Genomic DNA, 25,820 nt, shown 5'->3' on the forward strand with positions numbered 1-25,820 from the left:
TCAGTCCAGAGTTTCCATGTTTCTCTACTGTCAGAAAATACCTGGACTTGTTCTAGTGAAATTTGTCTTTCCCTTCTTTCAGTTTTGAACTGAGCACTTGTAGGGAAAGTGGTGCATTGTGAACCAGACCTCAATTGTGACTCAAGGCAGAGTCAGTTTGATCTCCCATGACACTATCATATATGCCATCTTTCAAATTTGTCCAGCAATAGCAAAAGAAGTGACAGCACAGTGTTCAGTAAAAACATCAGAGTTAGGAAATGTCTAACACAATTTTCCATGGGTCCACTGTAGCTCCCCACCATGAATGCCTGCTATGTTTTATGTGAATCCTATGAAAATATTGCCATTTTTTCCATGGGACCACTGTCTTGCTTGGTCTCAACACATCTCTGGAGCAAGGCTTTGTGATTAAAGAAGGCCCTGTTGCTGGAAGGGATCATTCACAGTCTGCACCACTCAAGTGTACGATGATATGTGAATGGTAAATACAGACTTACAGATCCAAGCAGGTAACTGCACACCTATTTTTTACATAGAGGTAAGGTGTCCTAATGAGCCCATGAATGAGGAAAAAGAAATACAGGCCTTACAGGAGAAGTAAAAATGAGCATGTGTTTGTGCAAGGTCTGGCTGCTCACACTGCATGCCCGCCCTCTCCAGTTTTCACCATTGCAGTCTATACTCCAGCCCAACCTGTAAGGAGTCATTGGAGATCTCACTTTTCCAGTCACACCACAGTCCACTCCAACCTCATCATATTGTGATGTTCTTTTTTGGCAAAGTTAATTTTCAGTCTTTTTCTCCCTACAAAAAATTACTGCTTGATGATAATACTTTGCTACACATGAATACATCTGTCCATCCATCATGCCTAATGACTTGTAAGTCTGATTCTAATCAAACTTGGCAGTTGGAAGAGATTGTAAACATCTAGAATACCTGCTGAAACAAGCCATCAGGGTGCAACAGAGTGAAAGTTCACTGGTAATGTGGTAGTTAGGTAGTTAGGCATTTGTAGTTAGGCATCAAAATATGAGGAAGAAGAAGGAAGTTATAAGCCCCATATTCCTGGAAAAAAATTAAAATTCTCAAGGACCACGGCAGAATCCAGGAAAGGATGTGAATATTAATCAGATGGGAGGTTCTCAGTCAGCCAGCTCATCTGCTGGGGTGAGTACTTTCGCCAGAGCAGTAGCACCATGTATTTCCACCGGGCAAGCGCTCCTCAGCTGAAGAGCAGTGTGTGGTCACCACCAGCCCTGCAGGGACATGTCCCCATGAAAATGCAGTGCCCCACAGCAAAACATGGCCCATCTGCATGCGTGCTCCTGTGGAGTTGCAGGTGGCTGGGACAGTGGAGGTGCAGTAGCTGTTCTAGCCCTTCTGAGTCAAACCTCACAGGGCCCTTTCTGGCCAGGGAGGGCATAGCCCCCAGCAGCCCTCCTGTCTGCTTATTCCAAGCTCAGCATGCATCACATCAGCTCCTCCAGGAAGAGTGGGAGATGGGGCTTGTGACTCTGCTCTTCAGTGTGGCTGTGGCAGCCCTGAGCATCTATGGGACAAGAGCAGGCCCCACATGTGTGAGCAGACTTGAATTGTGTTAGACTAAAGCCCACAGCCCAGGGTCACTCACAAGAACAAAAAATATGCAGAGCACATCCCCAGGGCATGAAAGTGGTACCTGGGATGAGCACGGCTTGGGCAAAAAGGAGGCAAGAGGAGAGGTCAGAAGATATTGTCAGGATTTGAGGCCCGGCTAGATGGAGAGGTGTTTTGTAATGTCATGGGTGGCAGTAGAGCTGTGGGTATGTGGGAGTCTGTGCCAGGGTACCCTGGGTTGAAGGTGCCCTCTGCTGGCACCGTGCTCCCGGGCACTGGCAGGGAGCGCAGGCACTGTGCAGGTCCCCAGAAAATCCAGCCCAGCTCTCTCCATAGAAATACTGCTTCCAGGGATGCCAGCAGGACAGAAACATGCTCCCTCTCCAGTGGTGTGGGCTGGGGGACACACACCCTCGTTGACATCTTTGTTTCTCAGATTTACAGGACCTATTAAAGTGATCTGATAGCTTTCCATAAGGTATAGCTTTCCTTAGTATAAAACTGCAGTAACCCAGATTAATGATATTGGTAATTTGTTCTGTCTTTATTTATTTCAGAGTGTGCTTGCAGCCCAGAAAGCCAATTGTATCCTGGGCTGCATAAAAAGAATTGTGGCCAACAGGTTGAGGGAGGTGGTTCTGCTCTGCTCTGCTGAGGCCTCACCTGGAGTGCTGTGTCCAGCTCTGGGGTCCCCAGAAGAAAGATGTGGACCTGTGTAGAGTGTAGTCCCGAGGAGGCCATGGAGAAGATCAGAGTGCTGGAACACCTCTCTTATGAAGACAGGCTAGAGTGTTGGGGTTGTTCAGCCTGGAGAAGAGAAGGCTCCAGGGACCAGCCTTTCGATAGTTATAGGGGGCTTTACAAGAGAGATAAGGGCAGATTTTTTTTTTAATCAGAGCCTATCATAACAGGAAACGGGACAAGACTATCAAATTGAGTATAGATTTAGACTCCTCATGAGGACATAACTTTTTTTTCAGTGAGGGTGGTGAGACATTGTAACAGGCTGCTCAGAGAAGTTGTGGATGCCATATTTGTGAAAGTGCTCAGCTTGTATGGCACTTAGAGCAACCTGGTCAAGTGAAAGTTCTTCCTCTTCATGCCAGGGGGTTGGACTAGATAATATTTTATAGGTCCCTTTCAGCCCAAATCATTCTATGTTTTTTCTTCTGTTGCTCTCTTCGAGGCCTGCAGAAGCCCAGGGCTGTCCCCAGTGCCTTTCCCTCTCCCACTGACTCCGGGTCAGTGATGTGTGGATGCTGTGTGATGGGCGGGCAGCATCCCTGCCCGGCACCCGACAGGCACATTCCTCTGCTCTTTCCTAGCGCTGCCGTGGCAGCAGGGCAGAGCAGTGTACTTTCACAGGGCAGGGCCCCGAGGCAGGGCATGGCTCCGGGCTGTCTGCAGGTCACCCTGCTGCGGGGACATGAGGCTGAGTGTCACAGCACAGCTCCTGCTCCCAGGATCCCGCTGCTTGCTCCTGTGTGAGCTGAGGAGCTCTTCTGCCCGGGCACTGGCTTAGAGGGAGGATTGGGAAGGGCTGACTTCATCTGGAGGGACAGGTAGCAGCAAAGAAACAAGCTAAGAGAGGCAGAAAGCTCTGGAGATGCAATTGCAACATCCAGCTGCCTTTTGCTGGGAGCTCAGAGGTCAAATCAGGAGCAGCACTGTCTCTATGGGAAAAAGTTTAATGAGAAACCAGGCCACGAGCTTTGTCTACAATTTGCAATGATCATTACTTGAAATAAAGACTTGAGCACTTGAACAAAGAAACTTGAATCATCTTACAAACCTGGAAGCCCTTTTGCACAGTTTTGCTGCCAGCATTGAACTGTCTTTGTGGGGTGGTTTTGCACAGTGGAAAGGGTCCCAGGCAACCCTGATACAGTGAATGTGGACACAGACCTGCTCCTAATCCTAATCTCCTTGCCTCCTGAAAGGCGCTGGCTGGTCCTGTCTTGAGCTGGGGGTGTCCCACAGTTGTGACAGGAAAGACACATGAGCTTGTACCTCCTTACCCAGCCCTACCAGGCTAATTCCCTCTTTCCTCTCAGTTGTATCTGCTCCTGTTAAGGTCTGCATCTTTTTAACCACATGGTGCTAAGCTGTGTCCTGTGTCTCAGGCCCTATTTTGTGTGCTTGCCTCAGAAGTAAAGTGATGGTAATCTTCTGCACGAGGTAGAGTCAGTCCTGCCAGAGCAAAAGAAGGTGTCTGCAAAGCTTTGGTTCTGTGTAGGTTGAGGAGAACAAGGGACAAAAAATAGCTTCCTCTGCAGAGAAGCTCATCACCAGGCAAGAAGTTCTGTACATGCAGCTGCATTCATCTAAGTGAAGAAAAACTTACACCATTTCTCAGTTACAGTCTTCCATAGCTTTTAATTTGAAAGTTTTCTTTATCTGTTTTGGGGATTTTGTTGTCATACACAACTTTTTCTAATCACTAGAATAAAGTTAAAGGTTAATGGGCCTTGCCAAAACCTGGCTCCAAAGCCAGCTCACATTTGGTTACTGCTGCGCTTTCCCAGTTCCTTGCTCATCTTCTGTTGGTTTGGGTGGTTCCTGCTGAAGTGCCTAACATACAGCCTGATTATTTGTCACAGCAATTTAATAAACAAATCACACAAATCCACTTGTTACAAGGGTACTCAGCCCTTATGCCTATCAGCAGTGCATTTCTTTTCTACGTACTGCTTTGTCTCCCTGGACAGACAGCAGCAAGAATAACATCTGTCCAGAGGTGCCAGGAGCTGGCTGGACCCTTGGGCAGTGTATTTTCTGGAGGAGAATCTGGGATGGCAGTTATGCTCGGAGGTAGGGTTTTTCCCACTGTTGACCTGATTTTACCTGACAGTTCCCAAAGGAAAAGCTTTGCATTAGCATCTGGCTACTTAAGAGTAAGCTGCTTTCAGTACTTCTAGTTCTGCTCTGATCTGCCAGTACACATCTAGATAATCACAGTGTTGGAGTAAAAAACAGAGCTTCCATGAGTTAACAGAGGATATTGCTGTCTCAATGCAAATGAGATATCTCAGAGACTACCAAGTTCTGTCTACAGCTTTTAAGAGAAATGAAAGCAAATATTGCAGGAATGTATTCCAAGAAACAGGATGGGTTTCACCAAGGGTGACAGGTGCCCTTCTGTTCAGTGGTATTTGTTGTGGCTCCCTCCTGGTGTTAATTCATACATACCCAAGTAGTGAATAGGTCATTTGGGAAAAAATTACACCTGCACAGTAGGTGGGCTCTGAAGTCAGAAGTAGCAGGCAACATCAAGGACACATTTCTGCTCTTAATGTCGATTTGTAAACCTGCATCTTCCTTCTCTGGCAACTTAACTAATGGGGAAGTGCTGAGCAGTTTGTGTGCCTGCACATTCACTGGATTAGAGAGGATTTTATTCCCTGTTTTTTCTTCAGAAGGATGCTGTGCCTGCAGATGTGTAGGAGAGAGTGGAGACATAGGAATGTCAACCAGTGGCAATGTGGAAATGTGGCCAGGCATGGCTGGGTGACCCTGCTGTTGAAGATCTATGCAAATGCAGCATCACAGAACAGTATCCCTTTGAAATGCAAGGAGAAAAAGAAAGACTTCCCCAATTCTCTTACACTACTGCATCCTTGTTGTGTCCCTTATTACATCCATTCTCTCTGAGGTATCTTCAGGGACTTCAGCAACTGGCAGACTAGGAAGACCAGGCCTCTCTCACAGAAGTCAAGGGGCCACCTCCACAAAAATTCACCAAGGGCAGCTGTCACTTTGAAGGGGGGAGCTGGAATATGTACTACCCCTTTTTCTCCAGCATGGTGCTAAATGTAGGCTGATGACAACATTCAGTACCACACAAAATGGAATTAGCAACACTGTTCTTAGAAGGTATAAAAAACTGGGGCCCAGTACGGATTTATTCATTCAGAAACAAACTCTGGGGAAAGAGAGACTGAGAATTTTTTTTTTTTTTTTCTAAATTACAGTGGGTGTGAGTTCTCAGATTAACAAGACTGAACATCAGTATGGTGCAGACAGCACACCTACTGATGCTGCCAGCACCCAGGTTATCTGTGTCAGCTCAGAGCAGGAGGGGCAGTACTGCAGCAGCAAGGTAGCAAGGGAGCTCTGCCTAGCCTGCCGAGTCACACAGCCTCATCCCATCCCTGACACCAGCACTGGGGCTTGCCAGGCCTTGGGCCAAGCATTTACTGGGCAAGAAGTAAATCTGTGGCTTTCTGCTGTTTTATCTGCTGCACTTGGAATTTGGTCACTCAGCCCTCAAGTGCAAGCATGTGGAAAAATGCAGGTCAAGGCCATCCTTAAGCTGCCAAGGAGCTGCAGAGCATTTGCAGACTGTGGGTGCATTCAGAGCATGTCTTGCAGAACGGAGATCTGAACAGGCGGTGGTCAACACAAAGGAGAAGAGAAGCGGGTGCCCATGGATCAGGGCAAGTTGCAGCAATTTCTGCCCAGCTACAGCTGTAAGCTGCAGCAGGGGAAAAAAGTGTGCAATGGATACTCCCTTAGGCTGTTGCACTTCTGAGGTCTACTCTAACAGCCTTGCCTGGCAGGAAGCTCTAGTCTTCTCCAGATTGACACCAGATTTATTGTTCAAACTGCATCTGGTGAGGGTGCCAGCAGTCAGGATTGGTCTGTGTACTCACAATCTTGTGTTCTCCCAGCTGAGAGTGTCACAGGGTAATTCTTCTTTCATAAAATAAATAATGAACACTACTGACGTACCTGCCTGACATACCACAGTATTTACTCACAGTAATAAAAAGGAAGAAGGTGCCCAAAGGTGTATTCTGGATCCTGAAAGTCTGGCAAAATTGCTGGGAAGTGATGATGGCTGGTCCCTTCCCCAGCTACAGAGTGAGATTTAAGGTGTCGAGTTTTGGATCCACAGTATATCCAAGGGCAAACCTCTGGTGGTCACTTGCATCTCTGGTGTTAATTGTGGGTTTGGGTTTTGGTTTTGATTTGGTTTGTTTGGGTTTTGTTTGTTTGGTTGGTTTGTTTGGTGGAGTTTTTTGGTTTTTGGTTTTTTGTTTTTTTTTTTGGTTGGTTGGTTGGTTGGTTTTTTTTCATACAAAAGAGAACAAATTGCTCCTCCTCTCTCCTACTTGTCTGGAGGCCTCAGAGTGGTCAGAGGAATAGAACAGAGACTGTTATTCTCTCTATAAAAGCCCATCTAAATGCAGGGAGTGAGCTAAAGATGAAAATGAGCGTGGCACTTGCCCTCCTCTTTTTGCCTTGGCCCACTGTGCAGCAGGAGGGTGGATGGTGGGCTCTGGTTTGGGCTGCACAAGCAAGGCAGCACTCTTGTCTTGGGGCACTGCAGTTCTTGTGGGACCCCAGTGTCCGCCCATACACCAGAGCCCTGGGAGGAGCAGCAGAGCAGAGTTAAATTATCAGTATGCGTGCAGAATGTGGGAAGGTGGAGAACAGCCATAAAATCCAGGAAAGACAACAGATAACAGCAAGGAAACGACAGGTGCTGGGGCGAGCGGTGACGACACCAAGGCCACACGGCGACAAGGCCGCAGGCAGACGTGGGGCAAGAGCGCTGTGACGCAATGCGGCCTGGCCGGCTGCCGTCTGTCCCCACTCGGGGGGGAGGCCTGCAAACAGAGCTGCAGCCCTCGGAGGGCGCAGGTGTGATAAGGGTTTATGGGGTGATGAGCAATCAGGGATGAGCGCATGGATGTGGGTACCACTTGTAGGGCACAAGCACAGCACCAGGGGCAGTGCTGCAAGGGAGCAGGCCTAAGATTGGTTTCAGAATCAGAGGTCTCCTTGCTTGTTGACACTGTCTCCAGCAGAGTTTGTGTGTCTTGCTGGTGGTGACACTAGGTCTCCAGCTCCTCAGGCAAACCCAAAGCCTTCACATCTCCCTGTCCTATGTCTTGAAGCCTTCCACATCACCATCTTGCTGGTGTAAATACAGGGAGAAAATGCAGAGCCAGCTGGAGCTCCACAGCCAATTCCAATGTGAAGGAAGCAGCCACCAGAAAACCTCCTGTCCCACCTGAGGAAGAATTTCCCCACCTCTTCTTTAAGGTGTACAGTAGGCAGGGACTTTCATTAGGAGTTGCAAGCTTGTGCTTGGCAGAAAAGCTTGAAAGGACAAAAACAGTTTGCAAGAGGTCATTTACCCTTTGTCATCTCTTAGCATATCATTTTAATCTGCTTTCTGAAGGCACTGGAATTTGAATACCACTGAGGAATGAGGTGGAGGAAGATCAAGCCTTGTATCAGCCAACTGACCTTGGTGCCTCCAGCACAGAGGGGAAACAGACATTTCCTGTCATCATCTATCCAAGAGGAGAGATCTGGAGCACACAATGTGTCCCAGCAGCAGAGCCCCAGCCTGCTGCTCCTGTGCTGCTGCTAGCATGACCAGAGAACCAAGCCATGCTTGGAATCATAGGCAGCGGAGGTGGCACCAGAGGCATTACAATCAGCATTTGGATGTTTTTCTTGGTAGTAAAAACTTTGGAGAAGACTTTAAAGGCCCAAGATAGCCCTCATCTGGAGCTGTGAACCTGTGTTGGTGGGTGAGCAGTTTGCAGGAGGGGGCTCTGTGTTGCTCACATTGTTGAGTGTTGGCTAGAACCAGACTTGCCAGATGTGAATCTAAGGACATACATTCATGTGTGCTGGAGACTGACAGCTGCTTGTCCCATGGACCCAACCTGCTGGTGGCAGGGTCCTTCAGGGCTCACCCAACAAACCTCGTGCACAGTGAGGCTTGGTCAGGTACCTGTTCTGCTGAGATGGAGATGTCCCACCTCTCTGCTGGTTTGGGTTGTACCGCCTTTGGGGTAAGGCTTCTTTCCTGACTCCTGACCTGATCATCTCAAGGCTGCAGTTTGTGAAAATTGCTTTTTATTTTATCATCTGCCACCACCAAAAAGAGATTGGCTACATCAGCTTCCCTTCCAGCAGTTGTAGGCAGCTATCAGATCCCCCTTGGCCTCCCTTGTACTAGACTAAACAAGACTAACAGGACCCCATGTGCCTTGGGAACAACTGCTAATGCAGTTAAATATTTACTTTAGTTGAGGGATTTCCAAAGTGGAATAATAATGAAAGACAAAGGTTATTGAACTGTGTAAACTCTGTGAAGAGGGAATATAAAACATGTGTGCAGCTGCCTTGGCAGAGTGGAGGAATGACTGTGCAAGGGGAACCCTGAGCTGGTGATGTTGCTACTTCCCAAGTCCTGTTCACAGCCCTGCTGAGTTGCATGAATAGATCTCCAGTAGAAAGATGCCAGCAGCTTCTGGCAAGGCCCATAGCTCTCTGGCCACAAGGGATATTCAAGCTGTCCCCTTTTGACTCAGACAGAGAGGGCCAGTGTGCATCTTCCTCTGGGGAAAAAACATCCTAAGCACAGTCATAGTCAGATCCTCAGTGAGTGCAAATGTGTGTGCTCCATGCACCTGGAGCTCTCCCAGGCTGCTGGTGTTTTCTGTAGGGCACCTGCCCCCTGCTCACCCCTTGCACACATGATACATCCCATCTGCTCCCATGGGGAAGGTGACTCTCTGTCCCTTCTGGTCCAGACCTCATTTCAGCAAATCTGAGCTGAAGGAGTTTTTAGTCAACATTGGTCTTGCACTGACTTTATGACCAGTGGTCCTCTTTTCCATCCTTCACCCTTCACAAACTGATTTTTTTTTTCACCTAAGGAAACTGGGGACAGATGTAGAAAATAAGGCTTCTGCGAAAGAGCAGATAAGAATGCTCACCCTGACATAAAGCATCCAGTCTTGCAGGCAAAGCAGCTGGGATATTCTGGGGTCATGATTCTTGTTGAAAAGACAGTGTTTCTTGCCACTGCAGATCATGTCCAGCCTCCCTGTCCTCTCCCTGCTCTGTATGCCACCTCTGTGTATTTAATCTGGGTATCCATGCACACTGTCCCCTTTCAACACACCGAATTTTATGATAAAGATAATTTTGCTCGGGCAATCTCGGCTGCAGCCAAGGTGGTGAGTGGAGTAAGGTTAGATTAAACCACCTCTGATTATGTGGCTCCTGAGCACAGGCAGTGACTGCACCTGCAGCTTCCTGCCCCCAGGGAGCTGAATTTTTTACCCTCCAGACCCTCTGCACCCCCAGCCTGTCCCATCCCATCCCATTCCATCCCATCCCATCCCATCCCATCCCATCCCATCCCATCCCATCCCATCCCATCCCATCCCATCCCATCCCATCTCATCCCATCCCATCCCATCCCATCCCACCCAGTGACTGTGTGGGCTTGCTACAGCACAGTGACAGGCCTCCCGTTGTGTTTGGGATCCTGACCAGTGCATCAGGCAGCTGAGTATCCACCTGGGTGGGTCTCATGGGACAATGCCACAGTGCCACCACTCTAATCAGCCTGAATTTCCTGGCTTTTCTATGTCTAGTCTCACAACTCAAGTGCAGATACCTGTCACGTACGAAGAAGAGCAGCTGCAAGGCTGAAGGGATGCTTTAGATGAGTGTTTTCTGCCATCCTTATTTCAACTCATGAAGCCTTCATGAAATTTTTCTCTCCTCTGGCTGCAGCAGGGGAGGGTGAGTGAGTGATTTCTGTGGCTGCCTGGCATTGGGCCAGTGTCAAACCACAGCACCTGACTACAGTGCAAAGGGATTGTAAAGCAGCCTCTGATGCTGCCACCTGAAGCTGACAAGTAGGAAGTTTCAGGGGAAAGCTTATCTTATGTGTGAGAGTGCCTAAGTGATCCCTTAGGGTGTACAGTCCAGCTGCTCCCAGCAGGAAAAAAACAGTGCTTTTCCCAGTGTTCCTGAGATAAGGCTATGCCCTCCTCTATAAAGGCAGCCACGAGCAGAGCGAGGTGTGTGAGCAGGTCTGCCTGAACTGACCATGTCTGGGAGAGAGCTGCTGCTGCTGCTGCTGGTGGCAGCAATGGCGACTCTGGTCACTGCCGGAGGTAAATTTGCTCTGCTGCTGGAGGCTGGCTCATCGGCAGTGGGGTGGGAATGACAGATGGATAATGGGATGGAGGGGAATGCATGATAGGGCAGAAAGACCCAGAAATTCTGGTTTGGAGAGGAGGTGAGGTTAGGGCAAACAAACAGTGGCAGCATGGTGAGGAAGAGGGATTGGAGCAAATACACCGTGCCTTCCTTTTTAGCAGTTTGTGGCAAGGGTTACAGGCTGGTTCATCAAATGTATTGCACTTGGGAGCAATCTGGGAGAGTCCAAAGCTGCTGCAGTTCCTGCCTCCATGCAAACTGGCAAGGCTCTGCAAGAACAGTATGTGCTCAGCATATTTACGAGGGAAGAACCTGTTTATAGGCACTGGGAAGCCATTGCTACCTACGTGCAGGTAGTGCTGGTGCTGCAGCTGCCTGTGTGTGAGCCTTCATGTTCCCAGGACATTTGTGCACTGCACAGGTGGGCTGTGAACTGTTGCTACTGCTCTGTTTGCCTGACAAAAAGGAACCCACCAAATGCTGCTCTCCCTAGAGGCAGCAGTTGTCCAGCTGTGCAATATCACCAAGCCTCATCTCTCTGAGGATACCCCATGCCACATGCTGCATTGCATGGTTTCCCATTTCCTGAGCTGTGTTGGATGCTCCTTGGAGCTTCTGACCCAGAAACTGGGAGAGAGGGCTGTTGGGAGAGGGTTTAGGGGGTGGGAGCAGCCATTCACAGCTTTGTCCCAGCCAGCTCAGCTGTGGATGGAAGCAGTGTACTGTGCTGCTGTCAGGGACGGGTGGGAGTGGCATACAGCAGCCAAGTGATCCCCCCCTCATGAAACCCACAGAGCTGATTCAGTCCTGAATGGGCTCTGCCCAACACTGCCTTCCCTTTGGTTCGGATGTGATCCTCTGTCCATCTCTCGTGCTTCTGCCATCAGGCATGGGTAATGCCACGCTCATGGGTCTCTGCTCTCTTTCAGGGGCAGAGCTGAATGAAGGGGCTGGCCTGAGAAGGGTAAGAGGCTTCTGGTTTTCTTTGTTCATGGCTTGAGCTGGGCATGCGTGCTGTGCCTGGGAGAAAGACTGTTCCCAGAAATCATCCCCAGCTTCAGGGCAACTGGTGTTCCAGCACCAAACCCACACCAAAGCCCAGGCCACGAGTCCCACTGAGGGATTCAGCAGCCCCTGCTCCTCTGTGGGCACACACTACTCTGATAGAGGGAACCAGTTTGCCAGTGGCACTTGCTCCTGCCTGAATGTTCTGGGGGGAAGAAATGGGTGCTGCTGGCACTGAAATGTGCGCTGTGGTTTCTCCTTTCCAGCCGGTGTGTGAAGACCTGGCTCACCTGCAGGCCTGCCCCCTCCTGTACTTGCCCATCTGTGGGACCGATGGCAATACCTATGCCAATGAATGCCAGCTCTGTGTGGAAAAAATGTAAGCTCATGCCCTTGGCAGGGGCCTCCAGGGTCTAATTTTGGCTGCCTAGGTGCTTGTGAAGTACAGTCATTCAGGTTCCCCAGAGCCTGGGAAAAGCCATGGCAGGCTGCACTTGCATGGCAAATAACAAACTGTGTGCTGGGCTGCAGGAGGGGAGGGATGGCCAGCTCATCAAGTGAAGCTGCAAGGAAGTGCAGAGGAACTGTACCCAGCCAGGCTGAGGAAGGGGATGCCTGGAGGTATCCAGCAGCAGTCTACAGTCGCAGATGGGATGGAGCCTCAGTTGTCTTGGTGCAGGCAATACAACAGGGGGCAACAGCAACAAACCCCCAAGAGGGTGAAAATTTGACACAGGCACCAGGTCCAATTGGTGGTGCACTACAGGGGTGTGGGGGGAGTCTCCATTCTTGGGGATGGTGGTTGGTGCTCAGATAGAGCCATGGCCACGAAAACCTCATGCTAGGGACAGCCCTGCTGTGAGCAGGTCAAGCTGTAGATGCACCACCAGTACCACAGGCCCTGGGAGGGCACATCCATGAGCCAGGATGTTGCAGTCACCTCAGCTCTTTAGACAGGAAAATGAGCAGGTCAGTTTTATAACAGTCAGCTCCATTCCATTTGATGGAATGCAGCCAAAGTATGACTCATGGAATGGTGGTTTATTTTGATCTCTCACTCTTTTTTCCTATATTACTCTAGGAAAACCAGGCAAGACATCCGGATTTTGAAAGATGGGGAGTGTCAAGATACCTGAGCTTTCTAATAACTTTTCTGAGCCTAAAAACAGGTGATTAATTGATCCTGTGTGCTCTGTGCGAATTGCACACTTAAGATAGCTATGGTGAATAATAAAATGAAATGCACAATCTTATTTCAACAGCACTTTTTTTATGCATGGCTGGAGGAAAACAGCATAAGCCAGTTCCCACCAAGGGCTACTAAAAGTGCACAGTCAGAACAATCATTTCAAATCCACATAACAAACCGGGATGCTCTGCACAGAGTATTATCTCACCCACGCTCCTGCAAGAAAGGCCATGGGGGAGTAGCAAGAAACGCACCCGTCCCGATGAAGAAGATGCTGAACAAGCACAGTCTTTTCTCTGTAGGAGTCAATTTAGTGAAGGGAAAATAAAGTTTCTCTGGCATGGGAGAAGATGACTCCATGGCTCCCTAGTAAACTGTTTCACTGTTTGGCTCCCTAGTAAACTGTTCCAGAGCTGATATAAATTGAAAATAGTAACATCTGCACTTCTCATATTAGATGTTATTCTGCTTTTTATCTAAGGCCTTTCATAGAGCATTCAGTTCAGATAACACATGGGAGCATGGAAAGAGACTGAACAGAGATGGTGAACACCAGGGATCCCAGATGTCTGCTCCAGCACTTGAGGAAAACCCCAAACTGAAGAATTTTCAGTTGTAGGCGGCTCCTGGTGTCAGAGCTATCATCTTTGAGATTGTGGCAGGGCTCAGTCCCACCAAGGTAATAGTGTCAGTGTGAATCAGCAGGCCTTGGGGCTTCCTCTGCTCTTTCATCTCCCACTTCTAGCACATGGGCACACAAAACACCTGCAACAAGGCCATACAACTGGGGCAGGCAAGGGCCCCCTTTGCTCACAGTGGCAGAGATCAGGGGGCTGATGCAGGGCTTGCCTCCTGAGGTCATTTCAGTCCCACATGAGATGTTGTATTTGTACAGAATTACCATCTGAGATTTTTGACCAGCTTTGAAGAGTGCTTCAGAGTGAGTTGAAACCTTCCAAGGACAGGTCTGTGCTCACCCACAGGAGGTCTTGTTGCTCTGACTTGCTGCTATACTAGTATCCCATACAGCTCTCATTTGCAGGCATCTGACAGGAGTCTGGGGTCTACCATGTGGTCAGGTGAGCTCCCCAAAGTCAGTGGCTGTCCTCGGAGTCTGGGAGATGTGCCAGTTTCTACTATGACTATTGTGCTTGGTCAGCTGGAATTCACCCTCTCACCCAGTTCTGCACCTTGCTGGAGCCACCAGGTGGGACACCCAAAGCACCACAATGCGCAACAAAGCCATTGCTGACAGATTTAATGCTGCAGCTGGAAATAGTATTGAGGAGCATAAACCAGCTGTGCTCAGTCAGATGGATTGTATCCACTATTTTCAGAGGCAGCTGCTGTCATCAAAATTTTTATTCTCCTTAGAAAGTTCTCTCGCAGGCTGAAAAGTTCTCGCCTCATTAATTGTTCAGGGTTATCCAGAGCTTTGATTTTCCCTGTTTTCTTTTCCTGAATCCTTTCTACTTCTGCAAAGGAGGGGACACCTGTCCATGGCTGCTGCTATTACCTGTTCATTTGTCCCAAGGCTCCGCAAGGCTGTTTGTCCCCTTCCAGTCCCTACATAGCATGGAAGAGGTGGTCTGGCTGTGTGCTCCTCTCTGTGTTGCCAGTTCTTCTCTGCAGACCTTGCTGTCTGTCTCCTCTGTACCCTAGGGAAAGGCTTTGGTAGGGCCAAAACACATCCACGGTGAGCAGCACAAATCTATTGCTCACTTGTGTCCTGAGGTTTTCTGCTCCTGCTGCTGCCAACTCAGCCACAGGCAGGATTTATTTGGGCAGCTCTATCCCATTTTTCTGCCAGGGCTGAGGGAAGGTTATGCTCAGCTTAGCATAACTGGGGCTCATTCTCCCCTGGGGTGGGTAAGTGTCACCAGGATCTCAGCTCCATGCCGTGGCTTGAGCTGCACCAACAGAGTGGCTGCAGCCCAAGAGCGTGTGTGCTGTGTATGCCCTGAGAACCACGACTATTTATGTGCAGAGGCTAGGAAAAAACAACATCGACCATCCAGAAGCTCTTCTGAAGAGGGAAACCACATGCCTCCAGCAGAAAGTGGAGTGTTTATTCAGAAATTGCAGAACTAAAGTACAGACTAATAGGCCAGACCTGCAAGGTCAGAGCGCGGGCAGCCACAGGACGGGGTCAGTGTTGACTCTACACACAGCAAATTCAGAGATACTTGTCCTCCCCAGGGGCTTGTGGATTTGGCTGTTTATTTCACATGGCTCAAAAGCAAGTGGCAGACCAAGGGAAAGGTGAAGGCAGTGATTGAACACTGCCACAGACCTCAGGGCCTGTGTAAAACCAGCCTGGTGCAGAGAGCCTGACTCTAAAGCCCAACAGATCTTTGCCTGCCAAGGTCAGGTGAGACTCAGGAGGCAGCTGGTGGACAGCAAACTGCCAGCAATGCCCTGAGCTGTGCCAGAGACTATGCGTATGAATTTGCACTTTTGCATACGCTTTTCCCGTTCAATTTGTCTGTCTGTTTCTCATCTTTTCATGCTTCAGTCAAGGCAGGGAAAGAAAGGGATTATCTGCTTTCACAGGCACCATAGTTTGTCACACAGAGCAATGACAGTGCTCCCAGAGCAATGTGTTGCAACCAGGCAAGTTTCCTCGAGTCAGGGAGTGAAGGACAAGCCTGCAAGTTGCTTCTCTGTCATTGTCCTGTGAGACAAAACTGGAAGAAGTGCCCTGACACCCTGTAAGAGTGGCAGCAGCACAGCTCCCCCGGCTGCCCATGTTGATCAGGGCTGCATCCATGACTGCAGGGAGGGATATGTAGGTCTCTGGACTATCCTTTGCAGTAGCCTTGCCAGATAGGGGGAACAGATACCCTTGAGGCTCACGAAGACCTTTGACTTACACACAGATCCAAAGTCTGGTGTGGTGTCTACAGTGAAAGCAGTCCAGCCAATGGCAGGATCCAGCCCTAGGAGTCCCTTTGACAAAACTTTCCCAGGATATTTGTGCGTTGAAAGCTGTGTGGCGGCATGGTGAGATGTACCCAAGGTTGGTGATGTTCCCCTACCGAGCAGCTCCAATGGCATTTGAAGAGTCTGTGACACTGAGATGCTCAGGTTGCTGAACACTCAGTTGATGTCTACCAGGGCCTCAGGAACTGAGGAAGCTGGACACATCAGTGAAATAGGCCGAGGGCTAGCTGAACTGAAATGTGGAGAGAAAGGGGAGGGAAGCAGCACTTGGCACACTGTAAAGTGTCTAGCTGCAACAGTTCATGTAGCCAAGACTGGCCATAAAATTTAACCCACTTGCACAAATTTCTCTGCAGCAAAGGGGGTGCAGCTTTGGCCACATCTCAGTCCCTCTACTTCAGAGCACAGACAACTTGAAAGTAGGTGATGGGGCCTGTAATTTCCTCATTGCTAACCATTACCAAAGTTTTCTGTGGGGTACTGAAATTGCTTCCTTGGCATTTAAAGCAATTTATACTCGAGGGACAAGTGTCTTCTAGAGATTTCCCTCCTGAGAGATGCAAGTGCCAGCTCTGTAAGATTTTGAAGTCCATCTATTCCATTAAACACCTCTGAAGAACCTGAGGGCAGAGTGACTCTTTCTTTCACAAATGCTCCCTTCAAAAAATGGAGAGACAAAATGGAGGAACAGTCACAGTACTGACTCTGCAGTGCCTTACAGTAAAGTTTTGCTGAGTCAAGAGTCACTTATCAGCCCTCACCAGGCTTTGGGGTGACCACGTAGATGGTTGGTATGAGAAGCTGAGTTAGCCACAGCCTGAGCATGCACCCGGTTCCTGTGGAGCACTGAAACACACAGCGATTTCCACCCTTCCTTCCATGCTTCACACCACCTGCAGGCAGCCCAGAATATAGAGTCATAGAATCATTTAAGACCATGGAATTTGACCATTAACTGCCATGTCCTGCAGGAAACTATGTCCCTAAGCACCATACCCACACATCTTTTAAATACCTCCAGGAACAGTGACTCCACCACTGCCCTGGGCAGCCTGACATCCAACCTAAACCTATCCCAAAGCAATTTGAGGTCATTTCCTCTTGTCCTATTGTTTGTTACGTGGGAGAAGAGATGGACCCTTACCATCTACAATCTCCTATCAGGAAGCTACAGAGAACAATAAAGTGTCCCCTTAGGTTCCTTTTCTTCAAGCTCAACACCCTCACTCCCCCAGTCATTCCTCAGAGGGCTTGATTTCTAGACTCTTTGCCAGCTTCTTTGCTCTTCTTTGAACATGCTCCAAGCACTTCAGTTTCTCCACCTGGGATGGAGCAGCCCTGGATATGTGTATAGACTGGGGAATGAGAGGCTAGAGAGCACCTCTGCGGAAAAGGACCTGGTCAGTGGCAAGTTGAACGTGAGTCAGCAGTGCCCTGGCAGCCAGAAGGGCCCACTCGTGTCCTGGGGTGCATCAGGCACAGCATCACAGCCAGGCAAGGGAGGGGATTGTCCTGCTCTGCTCTGCTCTGGGCAGCCTCACCTCAAGTGCTGGGGGCAGTTCTTGGTGCAGTTTTGGGTATAAGAAAGAAAATTTCAAAGGAAGGCAACAAAGGTGGTGAAGGGCATTGAGGTGAAGCCATATGAGGAGCATCTGAAGTCACTCGGTCTGTTCAGCCTGGAGGAGACTGAGGGGAGACCCCACTGCAGTAACAACTTCCTTGTGAGGGGAAGAGGAGCAGCAGACACTGATCTCTTCATTCTTGGGGCCAGGACCTGATGGAATTGCCTGAAGCTGAGTCAGGGGAGGTTTAGGCTGGCTATCAGGAAAAGGTTCTTCACCCTGAGGGTGTTTGGGCACTGAAACAGGCTCCCCAAGGAAGTGGTCACAGCACCAAGTGTGTCAGAGTTCAAGAAGCATTTGGACAATGCTCTCAGGCACATGGTGTGATTTTGTGGTGTTCTGAGCAGGAACAAGAGTTGTACTCAATGATCCTGCTGTGTCCTTTCCAGCTTAGCATATTGTGTCGTTCTGTTGTAATGTGTTTTTTGTAATGAGGGACACAAAAACAGAAACAGTGTTCAAGATCTGATACATTTGCCCCTCCAAAAGCAATGCCTTTGCACAGTGAAGTATCCTGCCAGGGAACAGTTCCCAGATGTCTGCATGACCAGGGTGTCTCTAGTGCTTTGCATCTTTAGACAGTGCTGGAACATGGACGCCCTCACCAACTTGGCACACCTTGTCTTCATTTGTGACTGAGCTACAAGAAACTATTCTGTGAATGACTTGGTAGCCTCACATCTCCTTATGCCATCCATGCTCCTGGCCCACCCTCCCATATCAGAGCCTTCCCATATCTCCTCTGCTGCCACCACCCTGTTGCTTCTTTTGGGGCTGTTAGACCTACCCCACCTCTCTGGAGGTACCATGTAATCTGCAGTGGACACAGGGCAGGAGCCCTAGGGTAAAGTGGTAACTCAGGGGATAAGAAGAATGGTAGCAGAGATGACCACAGACCTCCAAGGTTACATCTTAAGAAATCTATATGCATGAAGTTTCAAGCTCTGGAGCTTCCAGGGACCTAGAGAAAGATCCTGCTGAGAGTACAGGATGTACGCTAAAAATAAAAAAGGCTGGCAAAGATTGGAGGCAGCCAGATCTGCTCATCCCTGAGGAGCTGCTTTACTCAGGGCAAGTTCTCAGACTGCTTGAGGAGGTAGGATCATCCCTGCCATGAAAGCCGGGTCCCAGAGGACCTGGGGGTAGACATGTTATCGAGTCCTTCTACCAACCTTTGAACCACTTCTGAATTCATGGTGGGCAGGGAGGGAAGGGATTAGGGGCACTAGCACCTAACCAGTGTGTAAGTGGTTGAGTGTCTCATGGACAAAAGTGCTGATAGCAGCTGAGTGCACTAGAAAATGGCTAAAGAGGTATCTCTGGTCCATCAGAGTTGTTACACACAATATAAGCTTGAGCTTTTCTGTGCTATCCTGGCATAAGAAACTATGAAGGCAGTTTTCAGGAGAGGCCAAGATAACCCCCTCATCTCACATGCACTGATCTAGGGGCCTGGCCATTCCCACAGAGCAAGGAACAGGTTCTCAGCATTGAAGCCATTGTACCAGGCAGCAGCTTCCCCTTTGCAGCGATGCTGGCCCTGCAGATGTCCCTGCAGCAGCCTGCAGGCCAGGCAGGGCTGGGGCTGCAAGGGGCTACCAGCAGCTAGGAACAGCCACTTAAGGAAATCATCCTATGGGGGCAAGGGAACAGCTGGGTCTTCCCACTGGTTTTACTGGGACTGCCTATTGCCATCCTGCTTCATCAGTGAAGTGCTTTGTTCATAGTCCTGATCCATCAGGGACTGGACCAAACAATCATTAGGAAGTCCTCAACATGCACAGCCAGGCTGGCATGGATTTATTATTCTGTCTGGATCCCAGGAAGCTGGTGCAGCTTTTGGACAGGTAACATGACTATGACAGTCTCCATCCTTAGGGGTTTCCAAAGAATATGGCAACACAGCCATCCTGACCTTGTGAAGCAGCCAGTCCTGCTGTGAGGGGAGCTGGAGGATGTGCCTTCCTACCAACACTGCAAGCATCCTATGCAAACACCTTCAGACAGCATGTATCCCATTTCTCAAGGGGTCCTTAGGGACTAACAACACATCCCTGCATCTCACTCTGGAAAGCAGCAGTGAGGCAGTGCCACATCCTGCCCTGCCATGTCCACTGCAAAGGAGAGCTTTTGAGTCACAATTTAGCAGCAGTGAGTGTAAATTTCCTATCTGAAGTGGAATAATTTGCAGTATAAAAGCACTAACATATTTTGCAATCCACACAGTAGATCCTGGACAGAGACTCACACACCTTTGCACTCTGATAAGGAGAATATTATTACCCTCCTAGTGGCCTGGCCAGATAAGAGGTTTGGGGCGGGCAGTCTGCATTTTTTTCAAGCTCTCATTATGCTGCACCAGTATCTCCAGATGCTGTTTCCAGGGAACTAAGCTGCTTTCTAATTAAAACTGCAAAGAGCAATGGAGAGTTTAGGCAAAGACCATGCTTCTTCGGACTCTTCCCTGCCACCCTCTGCAGCCTGTGAGGAGTATGCTGTGCCAGGTAATGATGACAACATTATTAACTTGAGTTTTTGGAGAGAGGAGAGCATGATTTTTGTTACCAAGGGTTTCTCAGAAAGGAACTAATAATTATTATTCTATGCTTGGGAGTAGAGGGTGCACATTTAACTGCAAATGCAAGTCTTTTTACATGTTATGCCCCAGATCCCAAAGCACATATAAAGGCTTTTCAACTAAAGTCCTTCAGAGAGCATCAGTAGATTGTCTCTTTGCAGACTGGCAGTACTGCCTCATTGTTTTTATAGCTTGATTTTCTTTTCTCTTTTCATTTAATTTCTGTTTCTTTGTGCCCTCTAGTAAATATTTTTTCATCAGGATGCATATGTTTTACTGTGGTCTTCCCTGCTTAGTGCTGGCAGGTGACAGCTTTGGAGCTGTTATGGGAGTGCTTTCTTGGACCAGTTAGAAGTGAATTAGGGGTGTTTTCTTAGAATGGACTGGGAAGGAGACTGACTGCAAGCAGCTAAAATTGCTCTTACAGCTCACAAGACATTTTGAAAGGAAAATAAAATTACCTTGGCTGCAGATGGGATGTGCAAGGGATTATGTACTTCAGTAGCTGAACCGAGGCCCTGTGCAGATCCTGCTACTGCAACTTGTAACCTCATCTTCCCAGGGAGTTTACTGCCTTTTTCTAAGTGGATGGCAGAGTCATCTCCTGCTGGCTGAGCCCTACTGTCTCTGTTACTGCTTCATATCAGGGAACAACTCCCACTTGTCTTGGAGTTATTCTCAGCTTCCCTGGACAGTGTTCTGGGCAGTCAGATGTAATTTTAAAGCTGACTCTGCTTTGGTGAGGACATTGAAGCATAGACCAACATAAATACTCTCCAAGATAAATTTCTGTAAGATTATTATTAATTATCAGATGTGTCTTGTGTAAAAACTTACTTTGGGCAGAGACTGGCTCCTGCTGTCAGTTTTGCATTGTCCTGTCCTGGACTACAGTTTTTCTGGCATTTAATAAAAGACCTGTAATCCCAGCTCAGCCTCAGAAGTCTTTCTCACCTTGACAATTTTACCATCTGATCAAGAGAATGACAAAATGACAATTTTTCACTGATTTCACTACTTGAGTGTGAGCCAAGGCTTTTTGTGAAAGGACCTGGATCTGATTACACCTAGAAGGAGCAGGTCATAGTCTTGCTTTTCCACTTGTGTGGGTTTTGTTGAAACTATGAAAATAATTTCTTTTGTGATCTCTTCAGTGTACCTTTGGGAAGAATTCACTCTCCCTCAAGGCCTCAGGGCAGTAGTGTTGCTCCCTGTGTCTCCTGGAATTGGGTAGCATGCTGCTTGATTGGAGATAAGTTTTTACTACCACAGCTTAGAGTCTACACTAGAAATCATCAGAGATTGCTGTCTTTTAGGACAAAAAGCCATGGAGAAGTGAAGTTCAGACCATTTTTTAGGCTGGTCTTTGCCTCAGGAAGCCATTTGGAGCCCTTTGCAACCAGTGAAATGGACACTGCTTACCTTGGCCAAGGAAGGTGTGGTGACTGGGATCTGGGGAGTGCTCCTCTCTGCTACTGGCTGTATGCAACCTGCACATCCTGCCCAAATGATAAAGCCAGCATTGGAGCTTTCTCAAATCAGCTAGTCTTTCTTAGGCCCTGCCATGGTCTTCCTCACAGCTGCAGACCAGCTTGGGGCTGTTTGTGTGGTGTTTGGGACCAATTTTCTCAACCCCAGCAGTGTGTACTAGCCCTGTCTTGGTCTCTGGTTGCATCACCATATCCCCACGAGGTCTCAGCCCAATGCATGTGAGCATCTGTGTGGGTAAGGCTGTGCCCTCTGGCTCATCCTTGCCCCCACAGAGCTGCTCCTGTTTGGAAGGACTGTCTGTTCTATGGGTCAAGGCTTTCTCCTAGGTTTTTAGATAAACATCTTAATTTTTGTGGTGGCCAGTTCCAGTTGTCTGGGAAAAAGTGTGACAATGGAGAAAACATGAAGAATTATCTTGCAGTCTGTACTGATGCCTGATCAAAGGCACCACGCCCCAGGTCCCCACAGTAGGGGAGTAGATTGAACATGGGTCACCCCAAGGAATTGTAACTGGAAATCTAGAGTAACTGTCAGGCTAGGAGCCTGGGAGTTATGGGTGCTTTGTCATCAAATCCTCCCCACTGAGGCTGTGCTGGAAGTACAGTGCTCAAGGAGTTTCATATTAAGATGCCTTTGGGACAAAAAAAAAGCCATGGCCTCTTGCATCAGTGCTCTAGTGCCAGGCAGGGAGGGATCAGAATGCCACATTGGCACTCACTTTATCCTTGTAGATGTCATCATAACCCGTCGCTTGAGAGACCGGGAGTTGCTCAGGAAAAGAAAAGCAGAAGCCCTGGAGAAAGATTCAGCTCAGTGGGTTATGAGGTAAATCTTGCTTTTTCCGTCATAGTGCTTTTGTGGTGTACTTAATCTGAGCCCAGGCATGGCCCAGCCCCTCCATCTTCACCCAAGGACGGAGCTACCAGTCTTCAGTGAGCAAAGGTGACCTGCAGCCAGTAGCTGCTCAAGGTCTGCACAGGCACTGGGGGGAGAGATGGGTGAGGGGTAGCAAGCAAACCTCAATCATAATGTGAGGCTGAGGAAGAATTTGTTGCCCAAGCTCCTGCCCACTGGTGCAGCTGCAGAAGGCTGCTGTGCAGGGCTCAGGAGGGGGGCTGAAGAATTGCAGCTTCTGCAGGATGAACTGGGTCACAATCACAACAGGGGACCCAGCAAACTGCCTTAGGGCAGAAGGGAAAGTCCTTTGCCCTATTCATCCCTGTGAAATCCCCTGGCAGAGACTATAAGAGCGAACAGCAAAGGAGAGCCAGAAGAGCCAAAAGAGGACGGGGCCGTCAGACAGTGGTCAAGGCTGTCCTGGAGTCAGAGCCAGCAGTGGAGCCCCAGCCTGACCCAGACGAGAAGGCTGAGCCAGTGCCCTTGGAGCCAGTGCCCACGGAGCCAGCACTGCCTGAAGCAGGCTTTCAACAGCAGCCACCTATGCTGACCATCCAGAACATGGTCAGCGGGATGCCAGCAGTGGCAGAGGAAGGGGAGCTGGCAGACAGGAGCTTGGACCCTGCTGGTGAGTTGTCGCAGAGCTGCTGGCCCCGTGCTGGCCTGGGGGCAGTGCAGCGCTGCCTCTTGAGGATTGTCAGCCAAGGGCGCCCGCCTTATCAACAACAACCCTGCAGCATCTCCAGGGCATGGGTCCCTACCCCACAAAACTTGGGTAGCTGAGAAAGGGTGGGGGACTGGTGGGACTGCAGGGACAGACAGCTCTCTTCAAGTCCAGGGGAGTGATAACAAGTTAGTCCGTCATTGGGATGGGGTTGTGGACCTGGTTCTTTCTAACTCCTTGTCCTAAGAACACTTCTGTGGCTCTGCCAAGAGCCATATTAGCACAGGGGGATATATTTCTGTGAACATCTCTTCTCTGAGAGAAGATGAGGGTTTTTGTGGTCAGAGCTGGTTGGGGGAGCCAAAGTCAAGACATGCTCTGTCCACAGTCCATCCAGTTTCAGGGATGACACTGGGATGGTGGGAGAGCAAAGTGGGCACTGGGACAAGGAGTGGGAGTCTGCAGGCAACTACACCTTTGAAACCTGCCAGGACTGAGGCATGGAGGGCACTAAGCTGGTCAGAATGGCAGGCTGGTGTCTGGGCTCAGAAATCCATTTACAGCTGCTGCAGCAGGATCTGCTCCCAGATCTGTCATGGGAAGAGTAGAGTACATTCACTTTAGCAGTCATTGGGTCAAGCATGCAGGTTTGCTTCAAAACCAGGAAAACTAAGGATCTGCTTCAGAGGAGGTGACAATCCTCTGGCCCTCAACTATGGTATTTCCAGCAATGTCTGTGCAGGGGGGAAGAAAAGGTCTGTTGATACAAGGCATGTGGTGCCATCATGCCATGGAAAACAGCTATTCTGCATCCTGGGCTCTGGGGTGGGTGTCCAGCCTCCAGCCCTGAGGTCTTGAAATAGGTAACCATCAGGGTTGTGGTTATTGCCTCTGGCTTTAAACCCACCAGCGCCTTACCTTCTCCAACTCCCTTCCACAACTGGGACTGCCCTTGGAAAGCAGGCAATCCACCTAACGCCTTCTCCAGGCAATTGCAGGAGACTGGCCAGGGAGGCTTTAACATGGGACAGAGGGGTAACAGGGGAGCCCCCAGTATGACATGATCTGTCTCTTACATGCCTTACAGGTGAAGAGGATGTGCTGAAACCAGCAGAAGCAGCTACACTAGAAGAGTTGAATACTCCTCTGGAAAATGACCACCAGGATAACGAATACATTCCGCATATTCTGTATTAACTTTCTGATTGTTTGGGGATATTTTTTATTTTTACTCTCACGTCACAAACTTGATAAGTATGGCACAGTGATTTTGAGCAGCTGCTTTCTTGGGAGCCATAAAGCCCATACTCTCCTTGTCACTCTGCTTTCTATGCTTCTTCCAGGCTAGAGGGCAGCCCCTAGGGAGCTGCCTGTGGCTTATGAGCCTCCTGCTCTCTCTGCAAACAGGCTGTTTTGCTTGGGCCCATGGAAGGCTTCACAGTGCTCTGCCACACTACACTTCAGTTGTACAGTCCAGCATCCACCTGTGTTTCTGAAAGTAATTTCTTATTTGCATAAATCTGAGTGGCATTGCAAAGCTAACACTCACTGTGATTTTAGCTGGCTGGAGAAGCCCAGCTTGGGCTTTTTACTGCACCCCACAAACACCACCACCCTTTGCACTATTATTTTTAGTCTGAAAGTTTTTCTCATAGCCTGTTTTCATCTGCAATAAACATCTTGCTTTCCTAAAGCTGGAAATATTTTTTGTTTTTAATTTCTGGGCAGCTTCACTCTGACCTTGTAAGACAAACAAAAGAGGTTGAAAACAACTGGGCTGGAACTTGGCTGAATTATACACTTTTGTCAGGAAGATGCCATTTGGGGCAAAGACAGGAGACACTCTGCACAGTCATTGTCTCCCTGTCTCCTCAGTCTTCACACAGGATTTCTCCTGAAGCCAGGAGGTAATGGGGCACCCTGTGTCTCTCCCCTTGTTTTGGGTCTTGTGATCCTTGTTCCTGAGCACAGCAAGGGAAGAGGCTCTCTTACATTCCTGTAATATCCTGACACAAGGGATCCTTCTCCTCTTGAGGAGGAGTGGAGGTCATATTGCCATTGTCTGACTTCCCAAGGGCCTGTCTCCCAGAGCACAAGGCTGGCCAGACCCTGCAGGCACCCCTGATTTGGGGGATTTTATTATGGCTCTGGACACGTTGCTGCTGCTGTCTCAGAGCCCTGAGACTCTGTGTCACAGCTTGTGTAACATCTAACTGGTGACACCAGTAAGAGTCTCTCCTGTGACACAATGGACACCCTTGACATCCCATCCCTGCTTTGGTGCCAGGGATATCACATGAGGAGCAAGTGCCTGCCAGCTCTTCCACAGCCTCCCTGTGCTGAAGTTCTGACCCCATAGTTACACTGCCAGAAGCTCTAAAGCACCTGGTGGGTGTCAAAGCAGAAAGCATTCAGCAGCACCATCCCAAAGCAAATCCAGCTCCTTTCCCCCCTCCAGGGCAGCTCCTGGAGGGATGGGTTTCTCTTGTCAGGCATCCTGACACTGTTTTGTTCTCCATAGGCATATCAGCTAACTCGACGTTTTGCTCTCCCCTTGAGCCACTGATACCAGTGGCAGCTGAACAAGATCTCTCAGCTTCTGCCGTGAACCACTCAAACCTCACCCATAAGCCCAAATATCTAAGGTACAACAAGAGGGCCTTGTGGAAGCCCTGCAGCATGGAAGGAACTTCTGTCTGTGAGATTTGTTCTTAAACCAAGGCACTAGGGGAAGGCAGCTGAGGCTGCACTGGCCTGAAGTGGAGCCAGAGGCTGGAGGTCATGTTGTGGATGAGCAACATCACAACACTTGTGCTGGGGCCCTCCTGCGAGTGTGGTGCCCAC

The 25,820-nt window shown here is 49.1% G+C and overlaps 2 protein-coding genes across 2 annotated transcripts; both read left to right on the forward strand.

The window, feature by feature from the left end:
* The first annotated feature begins 10,474 nt into the window (after window positions 1-10,474).
* Window positions 10,475-12,728, forward strand: SPINK4 (serine peptidase inhibitor Kazal type 4). The gene is made up of 4 exons (XM_066569815.1): window positions 10,475-10,541; window positions 11,517-11,551; window positions 11,859-11,971; window positions 12,674-12,728. Exons 1-4 carry the CDS (start codon window positions 10,475-10,477, stop codon window positions 12,726-12,728), a joined length of 270 nt encoding a protein of 89 aa, XP_066425912.1.
* A 7,011-nt stretch (window positions 12,729-19,739) lies between these two features.
* HEMGN (hemogen) lies at window positions 19,740-24,669 on the forward strand. Its single transcript, XM_066569737.1, has 4 exons — window positions 19,740-19,850; window positions 22,147-22,240; window positions 22,654-22,940; window positions 24,064-24,669. The coding sequence occupies exons 1-4, from the start codon at window positions 19,769-19,771 to the stop codon at window positions 24,171-24,173; spliced, it is 573 nt and encodes a 190-aa protein (XP_066425834.1). The 5' UTR covers window positions 19,740-19,768; the 3' UTR covers window positions 24,174-24,669.
* The last annotated feature ends 1,151 nt before the right edge of the window (window positions 24,670-25,820 follow it).

This window comes from Molothrus aeneus, chromosome Z (assembly GCF_037042795.1).
Source record: "Molothrus aeneus isolate 106 chromosome Z, BPBGC_Maene_1.0, whole genome shotgun sequence".
NCBI lineage: Eukaryota > Metazoa > Chordata > Aves > Passeriformes > Icteridae > Molothrus > Molothrus aeneus.

Bases quoted from the DNA above. Each gene is read 5' to 3' on its own strand.
- SPINK4 (XM_066569815.1), top strand. From the start codon at position 10,475: ATGTCTGGGAGAGAGCTGCTGCTGCTGCTGCTGGTGGCAGCAATGGCG. The intron at 11,552-11,858 runs GTAAGAGGCTTC...TCTCCTTTCCAG, and splicing joins AAGGGGCTGGCCTGAGAAGG to CCGGTGTGTGAAGACCTGGC. The intron at 11,972-12,673 runs GTAAGCTCATGC...ATATTACTCTAG, and splicing joins CAGCTCTGTGTGGAAAAAAT to GAAAACCAGGCAAGACATCC.
- HEMGN (XM_066569737.1), top strand. From the start codon at position 19,769: ATGGAGAGTTTAGGCAAAGACCATGCTTCTTCGGACTCTTCCCTGCCA. The intron at 19,851-22,146 runs GTAATGATGACA...TTATCCTTGTAG, and splicing joins TGAGGAGTATGCTGTGCCAG to ATGTCATCATAACCCGTCGC. The intron at 22,241-22,653 runs GTAAATCTTGCT...ATCCCCTGGCAG, and splicing joins TCAGCTCAGTGGGTTATGAG to AGACTATAAGAGCGAACAGC.